Consider the following 17,618-nt stretch of genomic DNA (forward strand, 5'->3'; position numbering starts at 1 on the left):
TGGAGGTGGCGTACAATGGTTCCGTTGTATAAAAACAAAGGCGATATCCAAAGCTGTAACAACTACAGGGGTATCAAATTACTGAGTCATACCATGAAAGTATGGGAGAGAGTGGTAGAAATGAGAGTGCGAAAGATGGTGTCTATTTCAGACAACCAGTTTGGGTTCATGCCGGGGCGATCAACCACAGAAGCTATCCACCTTATGAGGAGGATGGTGGAACAATACATGGATAAGAAGAAGGATCTCCACATGGTGTTTATTGATCTAGAGAAAGCGTACGACAGGGTTCCTAGGGAGGTCTTATGGAGCTGCTTAGAGGTTAAAGGGGTCCCGACAGCCTACATTAGGGTGATTAAAGACATGTATGATGGAGCTAAGACTCGGGTTAGGACAGTAGGAGGCGACTTCGAGCATTTTCCGGTTGTTACGGGGTTACACCAAGGGTCTGCGTTCAGACCTTTCCTATTTGCCCTGGTGATGGATGTACTAACTCATCATATTCAAGGAGATGTGTCATGGTGCATGCTATTTGCTGATGACATAGTTCTAATCGATGAGACACGAGGCGGTGTCAACGAGAGGCTGGAGGTTTGGAGACAGACCCTTGAGTCTAAAGGCTTCAGGTTGAGCAGGACGAAGACGGAATACCTCGAGTGCAAATTTGGGGCTGAACCGACGGAAGTGGGAGTGGAAGTGAGGCTTGACTCTCGAGTCATCCCTAAGAGGAGTAGTTTCAAGTACCTTGGGTCAGTTATTCAGAGGATCGGAGAGATCGACGAGGATGTCACACACCGTATAGGGGTGGGGTGGATGAAGTGGAGTTTAGCATCGGGAGTCCTGTGCGACAAGAAAGTGCCAACGTTACTAAAAGGTAAGTTTTATAAAGCAGTGGTTAGGCCTGCCATGTTGTATGGGACCGAGTGTTGGCCGGTTAAGAACTCACACATCCAGAAGATGAAAGTAGCATAGATGAGAATGTTGAGGTGGATGTGCGGGCATACAAGGATGGATAAGCTTAGGAATGAAGATATTCGAGAGAAGGTGGGCGTGGCCCCCATGGAGGACAAGATGCGGGAAGCAAGACTTAGATGGTTCGGGCACATTCAGAGGTGGAGCACTGAGGCACCGGTGAGGAGGTGTGAACGACTGGTTGTGGTGGGCACGAGGAGAGGTAGAGGGAGACCTAAGAAATATTGGGGAGAGGTGATCAGGCAGGATATGACGCGACTTAGGATTACTGAGGACATGACCCTTGACAAGGAATTGTGGAGGTCGAACATTAAGGTTGTAGGCTAGGGGGAAGGTGTGAGTATTTCTACAGCGCACTAAAGTGAGGCTAGCCAGTTAGGAGTTAATCTTAGGATGCTACTGGTCAATTACTGATGTAGGGCTTTATCTGCTGGATATTATTATATCTTCCATCTTTTTCGTACTTCCTATATTTCTTATATGTTGTTATTTTTATTTTATGTTATGATATGTCATTTTATTTTATTTTATGTTATTTTATTATGAATTTATGGATAGTACTAATATATCGTCTCTTGTCGCTTTCTTGAGCCGAGGGTCTCCTGGAAACAGCCTCTCTGCCCCTCGGGGTAGGGGTAAGGTCTGCGTACCTATTACCCTCCCCAGACCCCACTAGTGGGATTATACTGGGTTGTTGTTGTTGTGGTGTCATAACTCATACATATGTTACAACTTTGCTCGAGTTGGTGTAAAGTTTCCGTATAGTATAGCACTAAATTTTAAGGGTGGAAAAACAAATAACAGTTATACTAATCAAGTGAGATTAGAGAAAATATAGTTGTTTTGCACTCTCCGCATGGAGCATTACATTTCCAAATATGGACACACTCTTATATTGGGCGCGTAGCCTCGTAATGTATTAACACCAACAAGAAAATACAAGAGAATTTATCTATTTTCACCATTAGTTCTGATAATGGGAACAACCATTGCTACATATTACAAACAGCTTTTGCTATAAATACAAAAATTGACAACATTTCATGGGATGTGAAAGGCAGGAGTGGAGGCCTCACGAATCCCCGAGTCCAACGAATATCGCATTATCTTCACATCTTGCTCAAGGCCACCACGGTCAAGGACAAGCATTTCCAACTCTTAATGACATGGTCGGACACTTGTCATGCAAGGGCAAGCTTTTCCTCTGTCATGACAATCAAACGGCGGAGATTAATCTCTACAAGGACTCGGGACAAGGTCTGATTCTTGAAGGCATCTGCATCTCAGGTTGTAATTCACCTCCAAACCATTGAGCAACTTTAGGTGTTATGGACATTTTGCTCATTTCATTATCAAATTCATCAAGATCCTGATCATAACTTCGGGCGACTCCATCGGCTATATTCATCCCCTTCCCTGCAGTACAGATTTCAATATCGTCTTCATCACTAGTACCCTCATCATCATCATCGTCGTTGTCATATGAGCTCCGAACCATTGACCAGTACACAAAATTTGGCCGGATGAATCTTCCAAAACATATAATAAGATGAGACATAAGAACATACTAATTAATACGAATAGAAGAACAAATATTATCTCCTAAGGTACTTGAATATCCAATCAAGATCAACCTAATTAATGCACTTGAGAAGTCAATAGTCCAATGTAGAAACAAACCTGTCAGATCTCAATAGCAGACAAGGATCAAATGGGAAAAACATGTCAAGCCTCTCTCTACCACCAAAAGAGATTGAAAGATCGGATTCGAGCAGACCACTTGATACAAAGTTATCAGGCACATCAAGATTAGTTACTTTTGCCAACCTAAGAAATTCTTTCACTACTGATGGCAAGCATACCTGTTAAAAAATATTTTATTGGAGACCAGAATCAATAAAAGGTAGAGAATCCACTAACAGAGAAAAATATACAACCATTGGCTACGTTAGAGAGCACTAATATCAAAGAAAATACAGAATGAACTTGTACAACAGTACAATCACAAACTAGTTGGGATTGGCTACCAAATATCTAACCGAACTCAAAAGAATACTTACAAATACCGGACTATGCAATATGAAACTAACAATGAATAGACCTTAATATCAACTAGTTGGTATCAACTATCTGAATAATTTGCTTCCACTATGTTCTGTTTTTCAGTAATCCGCATGAATCCCAAGAGATTTTAAGTTTTTGAAAGTTTGCTCCATGTGACTTCAGTTAACACCTTTAATCATCACAATGTCACACACGAATGAGTGGATTTGGAGGTGGAAGATATTATCATACCATCTCAGTCAATCTTTGCTTTTGTTAATGGTGATCATGCCTAGTCTTGCCTAATTATGCTGGCTGGCGAGACACTGGGCCTAATAAAGCCCTTATCAAGCAAATCTTGCAACTGCTCCTTCAATTCCTTCAACTCTGGCGGGGCCATGCGGTACGGCGGGATAGAAATGGGCTGAGTGCCCGGAGCCAAATCAATGCAAAAGTCGATATCCCTGTCGGGTGGCATCCCCGGAAGGTCTGTAGGAAATACCCGGGACTGGGATCCATAGAAGGAACCTCAGCACTAGAATCACGAACATAAGTCAAATAAGCCAAACACCCCTGAAACATGTTGGTATTACAACAATTCTGTAGGATTTGACTTTGACAAACATCCTCCTGTTGTATAGCATCACCCACCCACACCCATACCCCCACCCACACCGAGTAATAGCAATCTAAGAATAAAGGGATAACAAACTAACATGAAAGACCATCGGCTAAACAAAAGATAAAAAAAAAAAAAAAAACAATGGCAACAAGTATTAACGGCAAGATAAAAAAGAGGACCGAAGCCAAGATAGCAATTAAATGGTAGTAATAGCAATCTAAGAATAAAGGGATAACAAACTAACACTAACAAAGGAAGACAAAAGGGAAACACTCGACTACCTACTAACCTTCTACCGCAACTCTCGACCTCCACACCCTCCTATCAAGGTTCATGTCCTCGGTAAGCTCCAACTGCACCATATCCCGCCTAATCACCTCTCCCCAAGATATCTTTGCCTACCACTACCCCTCCCCATACCCACCAAGGTTAACCTCTCACACCTCCTAATTAGGGCTTCTGTGCTTCTCCTCTTAACATGCCCGAACCATCTCAACCTCGCCTCCCATACAACTTCATTCCTAATCTTATCTAACCTGGTATGCCCATCCATCCATCTCAACATCCTCATTTCAGCTACTCTCAATCTTCTGGATATGAGAGTTCTTGACCGGCCAACACACTGCCTCATACAACATAGTCGGTCTAACCTCTATATCTGAAAGGACTGTAATTCCATTGAATCACCTAATCTCACTCAAATTTATTTTTTCTAAGCTCTTTAAATATATGAATAAATAAATGTGTCTATTTACCATTTAGATCTTGTTTGGTTTCGGTATATTAGATCTTGTAGATCCGCTCCGCTGTTTCAAGTTTTTCTCTTCTCTGTTTGCTTTAGATCTTGTCCTTTTTGCCTTGATTTTTCGCTTTCGGTATATTAAATTTTATTTATAGTTATTAATTTTACTTCTTCAAAAATAAAATTCCCCCTTTTTGCTCTACCGCCCCAATTCTATCATCGCCACTTTTGCTCAAAACCCCTTTTATCAAGAACAATCCAATTTCAAATCGATACTCTCATTATTCTTAGCTATAGATTTTTTACTTTTATTTCACTGAATCTGTTGAAGTAAATATCAATAAAGCTCGAAATTTCCAAAACCGAAATTGTTGGCTTTTCTGTACGTAGCAAAAGATTTGTTTGGTTTGCTCTGTATTCTTTGGTTTTACTTACTGGTTTTCAGTTTTCCTTTACTAGCTTACAACTGCAATTTAATGGTAGTAGTTATGCTTTAGATTCCATTTGGTCACCGGTTTGTTGTTGTTAGGTTGCCGGATCTCCTCGCATATTTCAGAAGCTTGCTTGTTGTTTTTCTTCAGTTAATTTCGGCTGCTAGTTACTTTCGGTGCTACACCAGTGGTAGCGGTAATAGCCCTTTTTGGTCTTTGGGTCGTGGTATTTTCTGTGTTTTCAGGGAAATTCTCAAAGTGGTTGGAGACAAGTTGGGCGCACGAGCACTAGCAAAGGAGAGCAACCTGGACGAGCGTCAGCAAAGGGCGGTGGGAAGCGGTGCGTGAGCTTGCAAGTATATCGAGGGCTGCAAATCAACACAGGTTTGGTTCTCGGGAATTGGTACCTCTCGTTCTACTGGTGTTAGCTAAATTGATGTTACGTTAGTTCACAATAGTTAAATCATTCAATAGGTGTACAGGTAGTCACTTGTTTCCTTCTAGTTTGATTCGTTGTCCGTTGTGCACTAGCGAGTCTTTTGTAGATCTGTCATAGGTGTAGTGGCAGCAGTCTGGGATGATAGATTAAAGGCATGTCCTCAGGTGGGGCAGAGTGTGGGGCAAAGAGTGGGCCCGGGTCAGGGGCTGGGTCGGGAGGCAGGGGAGGTAGAGGGGGCAAGGGAGCCTATATGTTGAGAATCGGGTCATGGAACATAGGTTCGCTAACGAGTAAGTCTATAGAGTTGGCGAAGATCCTTCAGAAAAGGAAGATTAATATAGCGTGCGTCCAGGAGACTAGGTGGGTCGGATCGAGGGCGAGAAACGCGGATGGGTATAAGTTGTGGTACTATGGAGTCGTGAGGGGTAAGAATGGAGTGGGTATCCTAGTAGATAGCCGTCTTATGGAGTCGGTGGTAGAGGTCAGGCGTGTGAATGATAGACTAATGACTATTAAATTGGTGGTGGGTGAGTGTACTTTAAACGTCGTTACCGCGTACGCACCGCAAATAGGTTGTGAGGAGGAGATTAAAAGGCGTTTTTGGGAAGGGTTGGATGACATTGTTCGTAGTATTCCGCCTTCTGAGAGGCTATTCATAGGAGGGGATTTCAATGGCCATATTGGGTCGTCTGCAGGTGGGTATACTGAGGTGCATGGCGGCTTTGGTTTCGGGGAACGGAATGGAGGGGGCATCTCATTGCTGGATTTTGCCAAGGCATTCGATCTAGTGATTGCAAACTCGAGTTTTCCGAAGCGAGAGGAGCATTTGGTTACTTACCAAAGTTCGGTGGCGAAGACTCAAATTGACTATCTCCTCCTCAGGAGATGCGACAGAAGGTTGTGCGAGGATTGCAAAGTTATCCCAGGTGAGACCCTTGCAACGCAACATAGGCTCTTGGTGATGGACGTTAGTATTATGATAAGAAGGAAACAGAGGTCAGTACGAGGCCGCCCGAGGATTAGGTGGGGCGCCTTGACTAAGGTTAAAGCCCAGGAGTTGGAAGGAAGGTTGTCGGCAATGGGAGCTTGGAGAAGTAGTGGGGACGCAAACACTATGTGGTCGACGACGGCGGACTATATAAGGAAGGCGGCGAGAGAGGTGTTGGGGGTATCTTCAGGCCGCACCGGTGGCCACAAAGGAGACGGGTGGTGGAATGCAGTTGTACAAGGTAAAGTGGAAGCGAAGAAGGTGGCTTACCTGCGGTTAGTGGGGAGCACTGGAGAGGAGGAGAAGAGAGCGAACATTGCGAGATATAAGGTAGCTAGGAAAGAGGCAAAGATGGCAGTGACGGAGGCAAAGACGACAGCTTTTGCTCGTTTGTATGAGGAACTAGGGAACAAAGGCGGGGAGAAGAAGTTACTCCGACTCGCTAAGGCTAGAGAGAGGACGGCTCGGGATTTGGACCAAGTGAGATGCATAAAAGATGAGGACGGTAAAGTTTTGTTGGGGGATGACCAGATAAAGAGGAGATGACAGACCTACTTTCATAAACTTCTAAATGAGGAAGGGGATCAGGATATTGTACTAGGTGAATTGAGGAACGCAGACAGCCCCCATGAACTAAGTGATTGTCGGGACATTGAGGTCGATGAGGTCATGGAGGCAATGCGTAAGATGAGAAGGGGCAGAGCTACCGGACCAGATGAAATTCCGGTTGAGCTTTGGAGGTGTGTGGGTAGAGCAGGCTTGGAATGGCTTACTAAGTTGCTTAATGTTATATCCAAGACTAATAGGATGCCCGAAGAGTGGAGGTGGAGTACAATGGTCCCGTTGTATAAGAACAAAGGCGATATCCAGATCTGTAACAACTATAGGGGTATTAAATTACTAAGTCATACCATGAAAGTCTGGGAGAGAGTGGTAGAAATGAGAGTGCGAAGGACGGTGTCTATTTCAGACAACCAGTTCGGGTTCATGCCGGGGCGATCTACCACAGAAGCTATCCACCTTATTAGGAGGATGGTGGAACAATACAGGGATAAGAAGAAGGATCTCCACATGGTGTTTATCGATCTAGAGAAAGCGTACGACAGGGTTCCTAGGGAGGTCTTATGGAGATGCTTAGAGGCTAAAGGGGTCCCGGTTGCCTACATTAGGGCGATTAAGGACATGTATGATGAAGCTAAGATCTCGGGTTAGGACAGCAGGAGGCGATTCAGATTATTTTCCGGTATTACGGGGTTGCACCAAGGGTCTGCGTTCAGACCTTTCCTATTTGCCCTGGTGATGGATGCTATAACGCATCATATTCAGGGGGAGGTGCCATGGTGCATGCTATTTGCTGATGACATAGTCCTAATCGACGAGACACGACGCGGCGTCAGCGAGAGGTTAGAGGTTTGGAGACATACCCTTGAGTCCAAAGGTTTCAGGTTGAGCAGGACGAAGACGGAATACCTTGAGTGCAAATTTGGGGCAGAGCCGACGGAAGCGGGAGTGGAAGTGAGGCTTGATTCTCAAGTCATCCCTAAGAGGGGTAGTTTCAAGTACCTGGGGTCGTTTATTCAGGGGTCCGGGGAGATCGACGAGGATGTCACACACCGTATAGGGGTGGGGTGGATGAAATGGAGGTTAGCGACGGGAGTCCTGTGTGACAAGAAAGTGCCACTGTTACTGAAAGGTAAATTTTATAGGGCAGTGGTTAGGCCTGCTATGTTGTATGGGACCGAGTGTTGGCCGGTGAAGATCTCACACATCCAGAGGATGAAAGTTGCAGAGATGAGGATGTTGAGGTGGATGTGCGGGCATACAAGGAAGGATAAGATTAGAAATGAAGATATTCGAGAGAAGGTGGGTGTGGCCCCCATGGAGGACAAGATGCGGGAAGCAAGACTCAGATGGTTCGGGCACATTCAGAGGAGGAACACTGATGCACCGGTGAGAAGGTGTGAACGACTGGCGGTGGTGGGTACGAGGAGAGGTAGAGGGAGACCTAAGAAGTATTGGGGAGAGGTGATCAGGCAGGATATGGCGCGACTTAGGGTTACTGAGGACATGGCCCTAAACAGGGAATTGTGGAGATCGAGCATTAAGGTTGTAGGTTAGGGGAAATTGTGATGTCTTTTTTACAGCGCACTAGAGTGAGACTAGCCAGTTAGGAATTAGTCTTAGGATGCTATTGATCAACTACTGATGATGGGCTTTATCTTCTGTGTATTAATACCTTACATATTCTCGTATTTCCTATATCTGTTATATTGTTGTTACTTTGTTTTTATGGTATTTATGTTATGTTATGGATTTTATGGTATTTTATGGTGTTTTATTATGAGTCTATTGATAGTACTAATCTAGTGTCTCTTGTTGCCTCTTTGAGCCGAGGGTCTCCTGGAAACAGCCTCTCTGCCCCTCGGGGTAGATGTAAGGTCTGCGTACATATTACCCTCCCCAGACCCCACTTGTGGGATTACACTGGGTTGTTGTTGTTGTTGTCTTTAAGCTTACAACACATATATTCTATCCACACGAACTAATAAAAAATAAAATAAAACACAAAACAAAAGTAATCCATAGAGAGGGAGTGTATGTGTGTGTGAATGCATTACCATTAATGGGCTCAATGGATGCCTTAGGATATCCTCTATGTGCTTTGAGAGCCGCGACCTGATACGAGGAATAGCAAGCATTGATCTCATGCGAAAACAAAGTATGTACATCATGGCCTGCATTACAATGAACAGAATCAGAAACAATTTGTTTGGATGTCAACGAAGTTTCTGAAATTTTTTTGCTAAAGTAAAGTTAAAATTCCTTCAAGTTTCCTACATGTTTTGCAAAATTAAAGTTGGAAGAAATCTTTTTAAAGAAAAAGTTAAAACCACTTCTCTCACAAGTTTCCTACAATGCACAAAAGAATATGGAAGTTAACTTTCCAACACTTTCCTTTCCCCTTCCCAGCACTCACATGGTATATAAAAAAAATTAGCCCCAGGGATATAATTCGGAAAGCCTTTAATCAAATCCACACTAACAGAAGAAAAAGGCCCTGCACTCCTGAAACAATATAATAGCCAATACCAAGAGTACTTAAAGAGAATCATCTGCCGATTACAGAATTGACACTGATCTATTCTCTTGGTCTCAAGATTGACACTACAATACTATAGAAGTCATCTTTTACTTACAGATAGAAACCACCACAAAAAACTTAACAAAAAAGAACAAGGGCCTCTGTGTGTGAGGGAGTGGGGCAGACCATTAAAGGTTTTGACTACAACAAAGCTGTCAAATACCTGGCACCCAGCATAGAATTCCTTGTGAGCTTTTGGATTGATGCCACCATTCTGGTTGGAGCAATAAGTGGAACACCATTCAACCAAACTGATCCTCGCACAAAAAGAAAGAAATCCATGACTTGAGATGTGCCTCAATTTGTTATTGACCAAGGGAAGCAACTTAAAACTACAAAATATTGTGTGCAAAGCTGAAGATGGTTGGGTTCATCGAGTAAACCTTTCTACATATTCAGCAACAGATGAGATAGAGAAAAACTTTGCACGAGCCAAATAACTAGCAAGATAGGCAACAGCACTCATTCTGCAAGTAACCAATAAAAGTATTAGTACCTCCCAACAACCATTAGAAAATGTATAACTAGCAGCAAAGAACTATCAAATTTATCCACTCCCAGAGAGTATCAAATATGTTCAGTAGCATTTGAAATTGAAAAAACAAGATCACCAAGAAGCACTTCACTACCTTCTGACAAAGAAATGACAACTACTTCAGTACTTCTATTTGTCCTATCCAACACAACAGACAAGATACTGAAGCACAGTAATCTATGACTTTTTTTTTGAAAAAGGTAACAATTATATTCTTCAGCACCCAAAAAACGGGGCTGGTATCTAATATTTACAAGTACAACCCCTGAAAATCTTACAGAGAATCAAAAAGGTCTAGTAGTGATTCTACATCACCTATCAACTGTTCTTTACACCAAAAATGAAAAAGAGAAATACAAGAACTCTTGATTTTGTGTTGACTTTTAAGGATCACTATTTGGTGGCATGTTACCGAAACAGCATATACAGAAAGTACGCTAGCCTTAGTACAGAATACTACTCTGTGTGCATGTAAATTCAGTGACAGGATCATAGAGGGACCAATGTTGAGACCCCAAGCAGTGTCCCAACAAAATTCAAACTAGCAAACCTCCTAGGGAGCAGATTAAAAAGGAGAGGACAGTTGAATTCAAAATTAGAACAAAATTATCCTTAAACAGAGAGCACAGACTGTTTATTAGCTTCCATAATTATGTTCAAAGATGAAAGAACCCTAAGCTCGTCGACCAATTTACATAAAGAGCAATCCACTAAACACTCAGATTGAGTAGCAAACTGAGCAAGCAGTTGCTTGTGTATCCATAAGATATGATTAAGCTAATTGATCAACAATACAGTATCAAGGTGCAACAGGTGGGAAAAGCAAGAAAAAGAAGCCGAAGATTCAGTAACTCTTAATCCTCACCTCCATTGTGGATAGATACTGCTCTTAAATATATCAAATAGTGTATCAGCAAATCTCCTGCCGCAGTTTTCAGGATCCAGGGTACAGGCATAAAACATCACAAACTGCAATTTCAGGATCAAGAAGTTTAAGTTTAATTTTCAAAAGGGCAACAAGGTACACATAGAAGTAAGAAAAGGAACAAAGAAGAATAGTGTACAGCAAGTTCGAGAAGTGCTGGGAAAAGGAGTACACGAAATGAAAGACTAGCCCAAGTGTCAGAGATGATATTATGCATGTTACCTGGGCAAATTTAGACTTGTATGCCGTCAAAACAGTATGCTGAAAAGACTGGAGAAGAGTCTCAAAAACCTACACCATATGAAAGACAACTACATGTAAGAAAAGCAAGTAGAGTTAGAAACTAGACACTGATGTGTCCAATTTACCTGACTCAGGCGTCCACTCTCTTTGCAAAAGTTAAGGTGTTCAAAGGTAAGCACCATCAAGCTATCCAATTTTTGAGCACTGGCATTTCCAAGCCGTTCCATCCAAGAAATTCGGAGCTGAGAGTAAAAAGCTTGTTACTATATAAAGAACAATGGCAAAAACCAAATCAAAAAAATGGATGAGCTCAGTCAGTAGAGTGCAATGCTCTTAACCTTGTGGTCAGCAGATCGAACTTCTGATAAACGCTCCAATAATTTTACTTATAAATGAATCAAAGAGATGGATGAAATTTTTTAACAGAGAAATACAGAATTTGATCAATCATCAGCTGAAAGTTAAAGTATTTATTTTCTTTGTATTTTCCTTATAATAAGTACTTTCGATATGCCTAGTATATTGTATGTATACAAGATACGATCAAATACTAGCTTAATCAAAAAGTGGATAAAGGGATACAACCGCATACCACATGAAAAAATAAACATTTACAAGAACAAAAATAAAAAAATCTTGCAATAGACGGTAATACGGTATTTGTAATTCTCTCTAATTGATGACAATTTTGAATATAACGGACCCTAATATAATTGTTCGCAATCTTTTGATCAGAAGATCAACAACATGAAAAAGGAAATGTCTGTAGATGAATATAGGAAGGGTGAAAATGGAACTGTGGGAAATATGACCTTTATTAAGGAAAATAATTCGGAAGAAAATAGTACTCTTGACCACTTAAATGCTGGGCAGAGTTCACACAGTGTTGACAAGGCAAATTTGTCTCAAAGGTTGACTCAGATTTAAAGAGAAATGTTATGAAATCCTCTTCTGAATCATCAGGTATTCTTTAACTACTTGGATTCTTCAAGATTAAGACCAGTTTTTATTATAAGGTATATGGTTCTATAAATACCGGGAAATCTCCATATACACATAGTACACCAAAAAGTAGAGAAAACTAGGCTAAACATGGTTCTGTACAAAATTCACCCAATCATCTATACAAACAGGTATCATGAGTGCACCAAAAAGAAGCTAGAGGCACAAGACTACTCTGGACATGTACAAAATCACTCTCAAGTGTCACCCACTTGTAACGATCTCCTATTTGTTTCCTTCGATTCCTTCCATGCTACCCTCATAAAAGCTTTTCCGGTTAAAGAAAAGGCAAAGTGAACCAAATAACTGCAACATTAATATTTTTACACAAATACATGATTTTCTTTTTCTCAGCTCCAACAGAAATGAAAACGTATATCACCATCAACCCCACTATCCCAGAAAAAAAAAGTCAAAGAAACAACTCTAGTGGCAATGGTAACACTAACATACAGAAGAATATCAGTAAAAGGATGAAAATCACCTGGTCACCATCTTGCTGACCATCATCTACAGGACCATCCAGATCTTCCAGCTCCATATCGAAGATGCATTTGGTGAAATCCTCATTTAAGATTTCATCCCATGCAATGTCTACCTAAGCAACTCAAGGACAAGAAGAAAGTTAAGTTAGTGCAACAACTTCTACGCAGTGACAGAGCGAAGCTTCAATTTCAAACAGCTTACATCCAGATCTATCAGCCAATCCATAATTGCCACAAGCATTGTTCTCCCAACAAGACCACCAATTGCTCCACCCTCCAGTTTTAACATGTTCTCCACATATGCCATGATGAACTTCAGGTAAAGAAGAAAAACATGGATAAGAATTTAGGAGCTTCCAGCAATAAGGATCACAACACAGAAGAAATAGATTACCAACACAAGGTTCTGGTGATGCATGGTTCACTAATTCAAAAAAAATGCCACTAGGACCAGAACATTCAATAATCTGCATAGTGAAAGAATCTTCTTTGTAAAGAAAGTATGAATCTGCACTTACTGGTTCCTTTGTGTAATTGATTGGCATCTTCTGCATCTTCTCCTTTACTATCTTCTCAAGTCTCAAGGGGGAGAGAGGAACTAACTCTGCAATGTCTATTAAAGTCGAATGGACACGATCAGTGACTTGGCCCTTTCGTAAAATGCCACGTGGCTGATTCAACAATGATATGAATGAAGGAGGAGGCACAAAATTGTTCACAAGCATTTCCAAGCACAAATCGACATACTGCCCACCAGATGTAGCCTACAGCATAGGAGAAGACTCATGATCATATACACAATTAGTCACAAACATGGAAGATTGCAGCACTAAAGCCACATACCAAGGATATAAGTAATTCCATCAAAGCATCCATTACATCAGTCCCATAGTTCCACATGCTCATTCCTAAAATCTGGAGGCGAATAACACATTTAAATATACAATCTTACCAACCACTATTCTTATTTAAGAGATGCACACTATTAATACAGCTATTTAGAACTTACAGATGAAAGAAGACTTTGATGGTGAACAATGTCTAGACAAGAAACTGATCCTGACAAAGCTTTTAAACATGTCTGAAAAGCAAAGACCAAAGAAATGAAAATTAAAACATGAAGCAAAAGAAACCACCAAAAAAAGTGATTCCATGTGCAATCTCCAAGGAAAACATACCACTAGTAGGGCCACCTCTTCAGGTACAAGGCGTTCCTTACAGTGCATAACCCCAACAAGCTGGTTATATTTGTCCGGATCACCCTAATACACGCAACATTCAGCTATAAAATTAACTCTGCAGTGCTATAACAAATATATGGAAACTATAAAGCACAATTCATAAAAATTGCACTGCACAAGTTGCACCAGTGAAAATAGCAACTAGGAAGGTACAGACAATTCACATCTGTGAAGATGTTTGCCAGGAAAAAAAAAGTGAAACAGACAAAAAAAATCAGTAATTTAAGCGTAAGGAATAAATGAAAACATTTGGCTGGCAAGTGCTTGCTGAATATAAATGAGAGAAGTGTGCCAGGAAAGTAAATAAAGTGAAACAGACAAAAAATAATCAGTAATTTAAGCACAAAGAATAAGTGAAAGCATTTCGCAGGCAAGTGCTTGCTGAATATAAATGAGAGAAGTAACGCCCCACTCACCACCACCACTCCCCCCCCCTTCTCCCCCCAACCCAACCAAAAAAGAAAGAAAAAAAAAGAAAAGGAAAAATATAGGGAGTAATAAGAGAGGGAGAGAAAAGAACATGTCTAACTAACCACTTGTAAGTCCATTCAGAACTTAACAGTTAACACTTAAATTATCATATCAGATGCATAATACTCGAACCTGACCCCTCTTTCTTCTCAATTCGATATACATCACCTTCACAAAAGCCCTAGTAATTTCCCTCTATTTTCTATCTAAAGTCAAAATCATGCAAGGCTTATGCACCTCACCTCATCAATCTTTTTATAACCGAGAAATCCTCAAGGACCAGCTTGGAGCACAGTTCATACTCAGTAGATTATGGGCTGCCCCTATCTGATGTGACAATTTCTTAGTTTTCGTCACATCTTCGACTATTATAATAACATCTTGCCCAAAATCCCAAAAAAAAAGTATCTAATCAAACTTTCAGCTTTTAATCTCCAAGGAAGACAACCAAGGTCAATCAATCTGGAGCACCTATGCTTGTCATCAAGCAAACATTTGAAATAGTCATCTTAGCAGGAAAGATACTTTTCCTCTTATTTTTTGATGAGTAACTTAGCCAAAACAAACAATGAGAAACAAAGGATTGCGGTGAAACAAATTCAATCTGTTGATTCATACAGTTCAAACTTGATTTCCCATGCAGTGGCATGGGCATCCAAACCCAATCCAAAGCACTTATCAGTGTATAATTTTATTTTTATTCAAATATGTTTTTTGAGAGACCAACCTCGAGAGCGGATTTAAGGGCACCTCTAACATGATAGAACAACTCTGTATCTGTAATCTCAACATTCTCCATCTCAGCATAGCCTGCCTGCTCAGCTGGTAATACCATTCCCATTATGTTTGATAATTGAATATTGCCGAAATTTCCTCTGAAACATCATCATGTGGAAAAGCCCTTATCAGCAAAAAAAAAGGTTCTATAGTAACCAGCAATATACCCTTGAATCACTCATCAAAATGCTTATTCAAGATAAGAAACAGCTAAAAATACTCAAGTCTGTTTATTAAAAGATATCTATCAACAAGACAACAGCACATACTGAAAACCATATCACGAGTTACAGAACTATACAATAGTTATAGTTCACAGCTATTACTCTAATCTTTATGGAAATTTTATTATCAAAAAGATGTCCATTACCAGTGACTTCAAGAGAATGCTACACCAAAGATTGAATTTTCAGTCTTAAAACCACATTAAGATTTTCAAATTTCAACTTGTTATCCACATAGATGCAAAAAACCACTGAGCCCTTATCAATTCAAGCAAGAAAACATCAGTCTTTCGCAATACAAACCAGCAATAATACCCATCTGGAACCAGTATACAAAACAGTCCTATTCAATCAACGAATCAGCAATTTGATGGTTGCGCAAATAAAAGGCTTTTATATAAAATCGATTTTAAAGAAAATCGAGTTCGTACACAATCACAAATTCCGGCCAGTACATTAACTAGTAAAAACCCTCGGGAAACTAAGATATTGGAGTTAAGCTTCTTTAAAGCCTGGGAGCACCCAGAATATTATAGTCTAATTCACCAAAAAATCGTTTTTTCATTAAAATAGCTGGAAAAAAAAGGTCGTTGTGTATTAGACAGAATGATAAACGATAATATGTAGAGGGAGTGAGACAGAAAGAGGAGCATACACTTCGATTACGCCGGAGAAAGAGAAAACTGAGGAATTCGGCCCCAGAGGAGATGGAGGAGCTGAAGAAGCAAAAGCGGCGCCAGGGAGTGGAGGGCTGAAGAAAATTTCAATTTGGTTTATTTCAAGACACCCTCGGCATTCGGTACTTACGGTATTTAATGACTACGGTTCAGCACTTTGGTATTCGGTATATCAATTGTGCATACCAAATACCATACCAAAGTAGTTCGGTACGGTTCGGTATTTTCTTATTTGGTTCGGTACGGTTTCGGTATCATACCAAAGTCTTTCAAATCTCCCAAGATTATGTTATGCCTATTGCCTAACGTCTCTTCTGACTTCTGCTGAGAATTCAACCACTCAAAGGCAAACTTAGAAAATAGAACCTTGATAATTACATAGAGTAAAAAAAAAATCCTGGAGTGCAATGACCTAGATTTAACAATTGCAAGTTTGCAATTTGGATCTTGAAAAGAAAATGTGAACATTGCAAAAAGACAGCAGGAGATTTATGAAATCATGTTTTCCAAATTCAATATTTTATGACTAACAATAATTGGAGATCAAAAAGCCAAGTAGCAACTCTGCATTCACCTGCTACCATGATCAGCCGTGTGGTGCTATGGTTACAGGCAACATATTCCGATGAAATTCTATAGCAGAGAAACGAGGCACAGTAATAATTCTGATGCAATCCCTAAGCAGAGAAACGAGGAACAGTAATTGCAACAGATTAAAGGAGTAAAAGTGAGGTGCATGGCTCATATACTTAATCATGTGATTGAGTCAACAACGCAACACAGTTCACTTAATCAATTGAATATGTTCTGGAAAATAGGATTTCGTTTAGCAGTGAACGACCTTCCGAATAAATATGTAGTGAAATAGTACATATTTTCACAAAAGGAAAAGTGATAAAACAAGTATCTTTACCCACCCAAGCAGCCAGTGAAAGCGTAAGGTGAAAAAGGACAAAAGAAGCAGTTGAAGACTAACATAAAACCTCAAGATTGAAGAATGAAGAATGAAGAAGTTATGAACTTGTTGAAGACTTGAAGATTGTCGAATGAAGGTCAACAATGAGCAAACAAGCAGTCGCCGAGGAGATGAATCGCCGTAGCCGTCGCCGCTCGCCGAGGTCGTGAAGTCGCCGTCGCCGTCGCCCTCTGCTATTGTAAGGCTAGAAAATAGAAAAGGGAAAGGTAAGAAGAAGAAGCTAACGTAAGTCTGCTGTCTCTAAGCCTAAAGAGGCCGCTAGGCGCGCTAAGGGTTAGGGAATCAGGGGGCTTGGGGTGTTGGGCTTAGGTTTATTGGGCTGTAAAAATAGAAATAGAATTGGGCTTGTACATAAATATTTCGGTATTTCAATATACCGAAATATAAAAAATTTAATATCGAATACCGTATCGAAATACTGCAATTTCTACGGAAGTATACTGAAATACTAAAAAATCAAAACCGGAATACCATTTTAATTCGATTCAGTTCGGAATTCGATTTTTCGAATTTTGTGTCCACTCATACACGCTATAGACGTGAATTATTTGGGCCGATATTGGCCCATGATGCCATGAAAGTAATTGGGGCTTTTAGCATATTAGGCTGGGAGAAATAAAAATAGATAGATTTACAAGTGGTCATCCAAAAATAGCCACAGTTTCAAAAGTAATCGAAATTTA

At 40.6% G+C, this 17,618-nt stretch overlaps 1 protein-coding gene across 5 annotated transcripts; it reads right to left on the minus strand.

Moving 5' to 3' along the window:
- Positions 1-1,776: 1,776 nt before the first annotated feature.
- Positions 1,777-17,174, minus strand: LOC104223754 (uncharacterized). 5 transcript variants are annotated; one of them, XM_070167959.1, is made up of 17 exons: positions 16,936-17,164; positions 15,938-16,033; positions 15,009-15,156; positions 13,748-13,831; positions 13,579-13,650; positions 13,413-13,484; positions 13,088-13,333; positions 12,772-12,882; positions 12,569-12,682; positions 11,208-11,324; positions 11,062-11,130; positions 10,780-10,883; positions 9,763-9,846; positions 9,543-9,630; positions 8,856-8,972; positions 2,653-2,834; positions 1,777-2,501 (listed from the first exon to the last, which is right to left on the minus strand). In XM_070167959.1, the coding sequence occupies exons 3-17, from the start codon at positions 15,120-15,122 to the stop codon at positions 2,210-2,212; spliced, it is 1,866 nt and encodes a 621-aa protein (XP_070024060.1). In that variant the 5' UTR covers positions 15,123-15,156; positions 15,938-16,033; positions 16,936-17,164; the 3' UTR covers positions 1,777-2,209. The 5 variants fall into 5 exon arrangements, with proteins under 5 accessions (XP_070024060.1, XP_070024063.1, XP_070024061.1 ...); XM_070167962.1 differs by lacking the exon at positions 15,938-16,033 and having other exon boundaries at positions 16,943-17,174; XM_070167960.1 differs by lacking the exon at positions 15,938-16,033 and having other exon boundaries at positions 16,981-17,164.
- Positions 17,175-17,618: the final 444 nt, after the last annotated feature.

The sequence above is a fragment of the Nicotiana sylvestris genome, chromosome 2 (genome assembly GCF_000393655.2).
Source record: "Nicotiana sylvestris chromosome 2, ASM39365v2, whole genome shotgun sequence".
Classification (NCBI taxonomy): domain Eukaryota; kingdom Viridiplantae; phylum Streptophyta; class Magnoliopsida; order Solanales; family Solanaceae; genus Nicotiana; species Nicotiana sylvestris.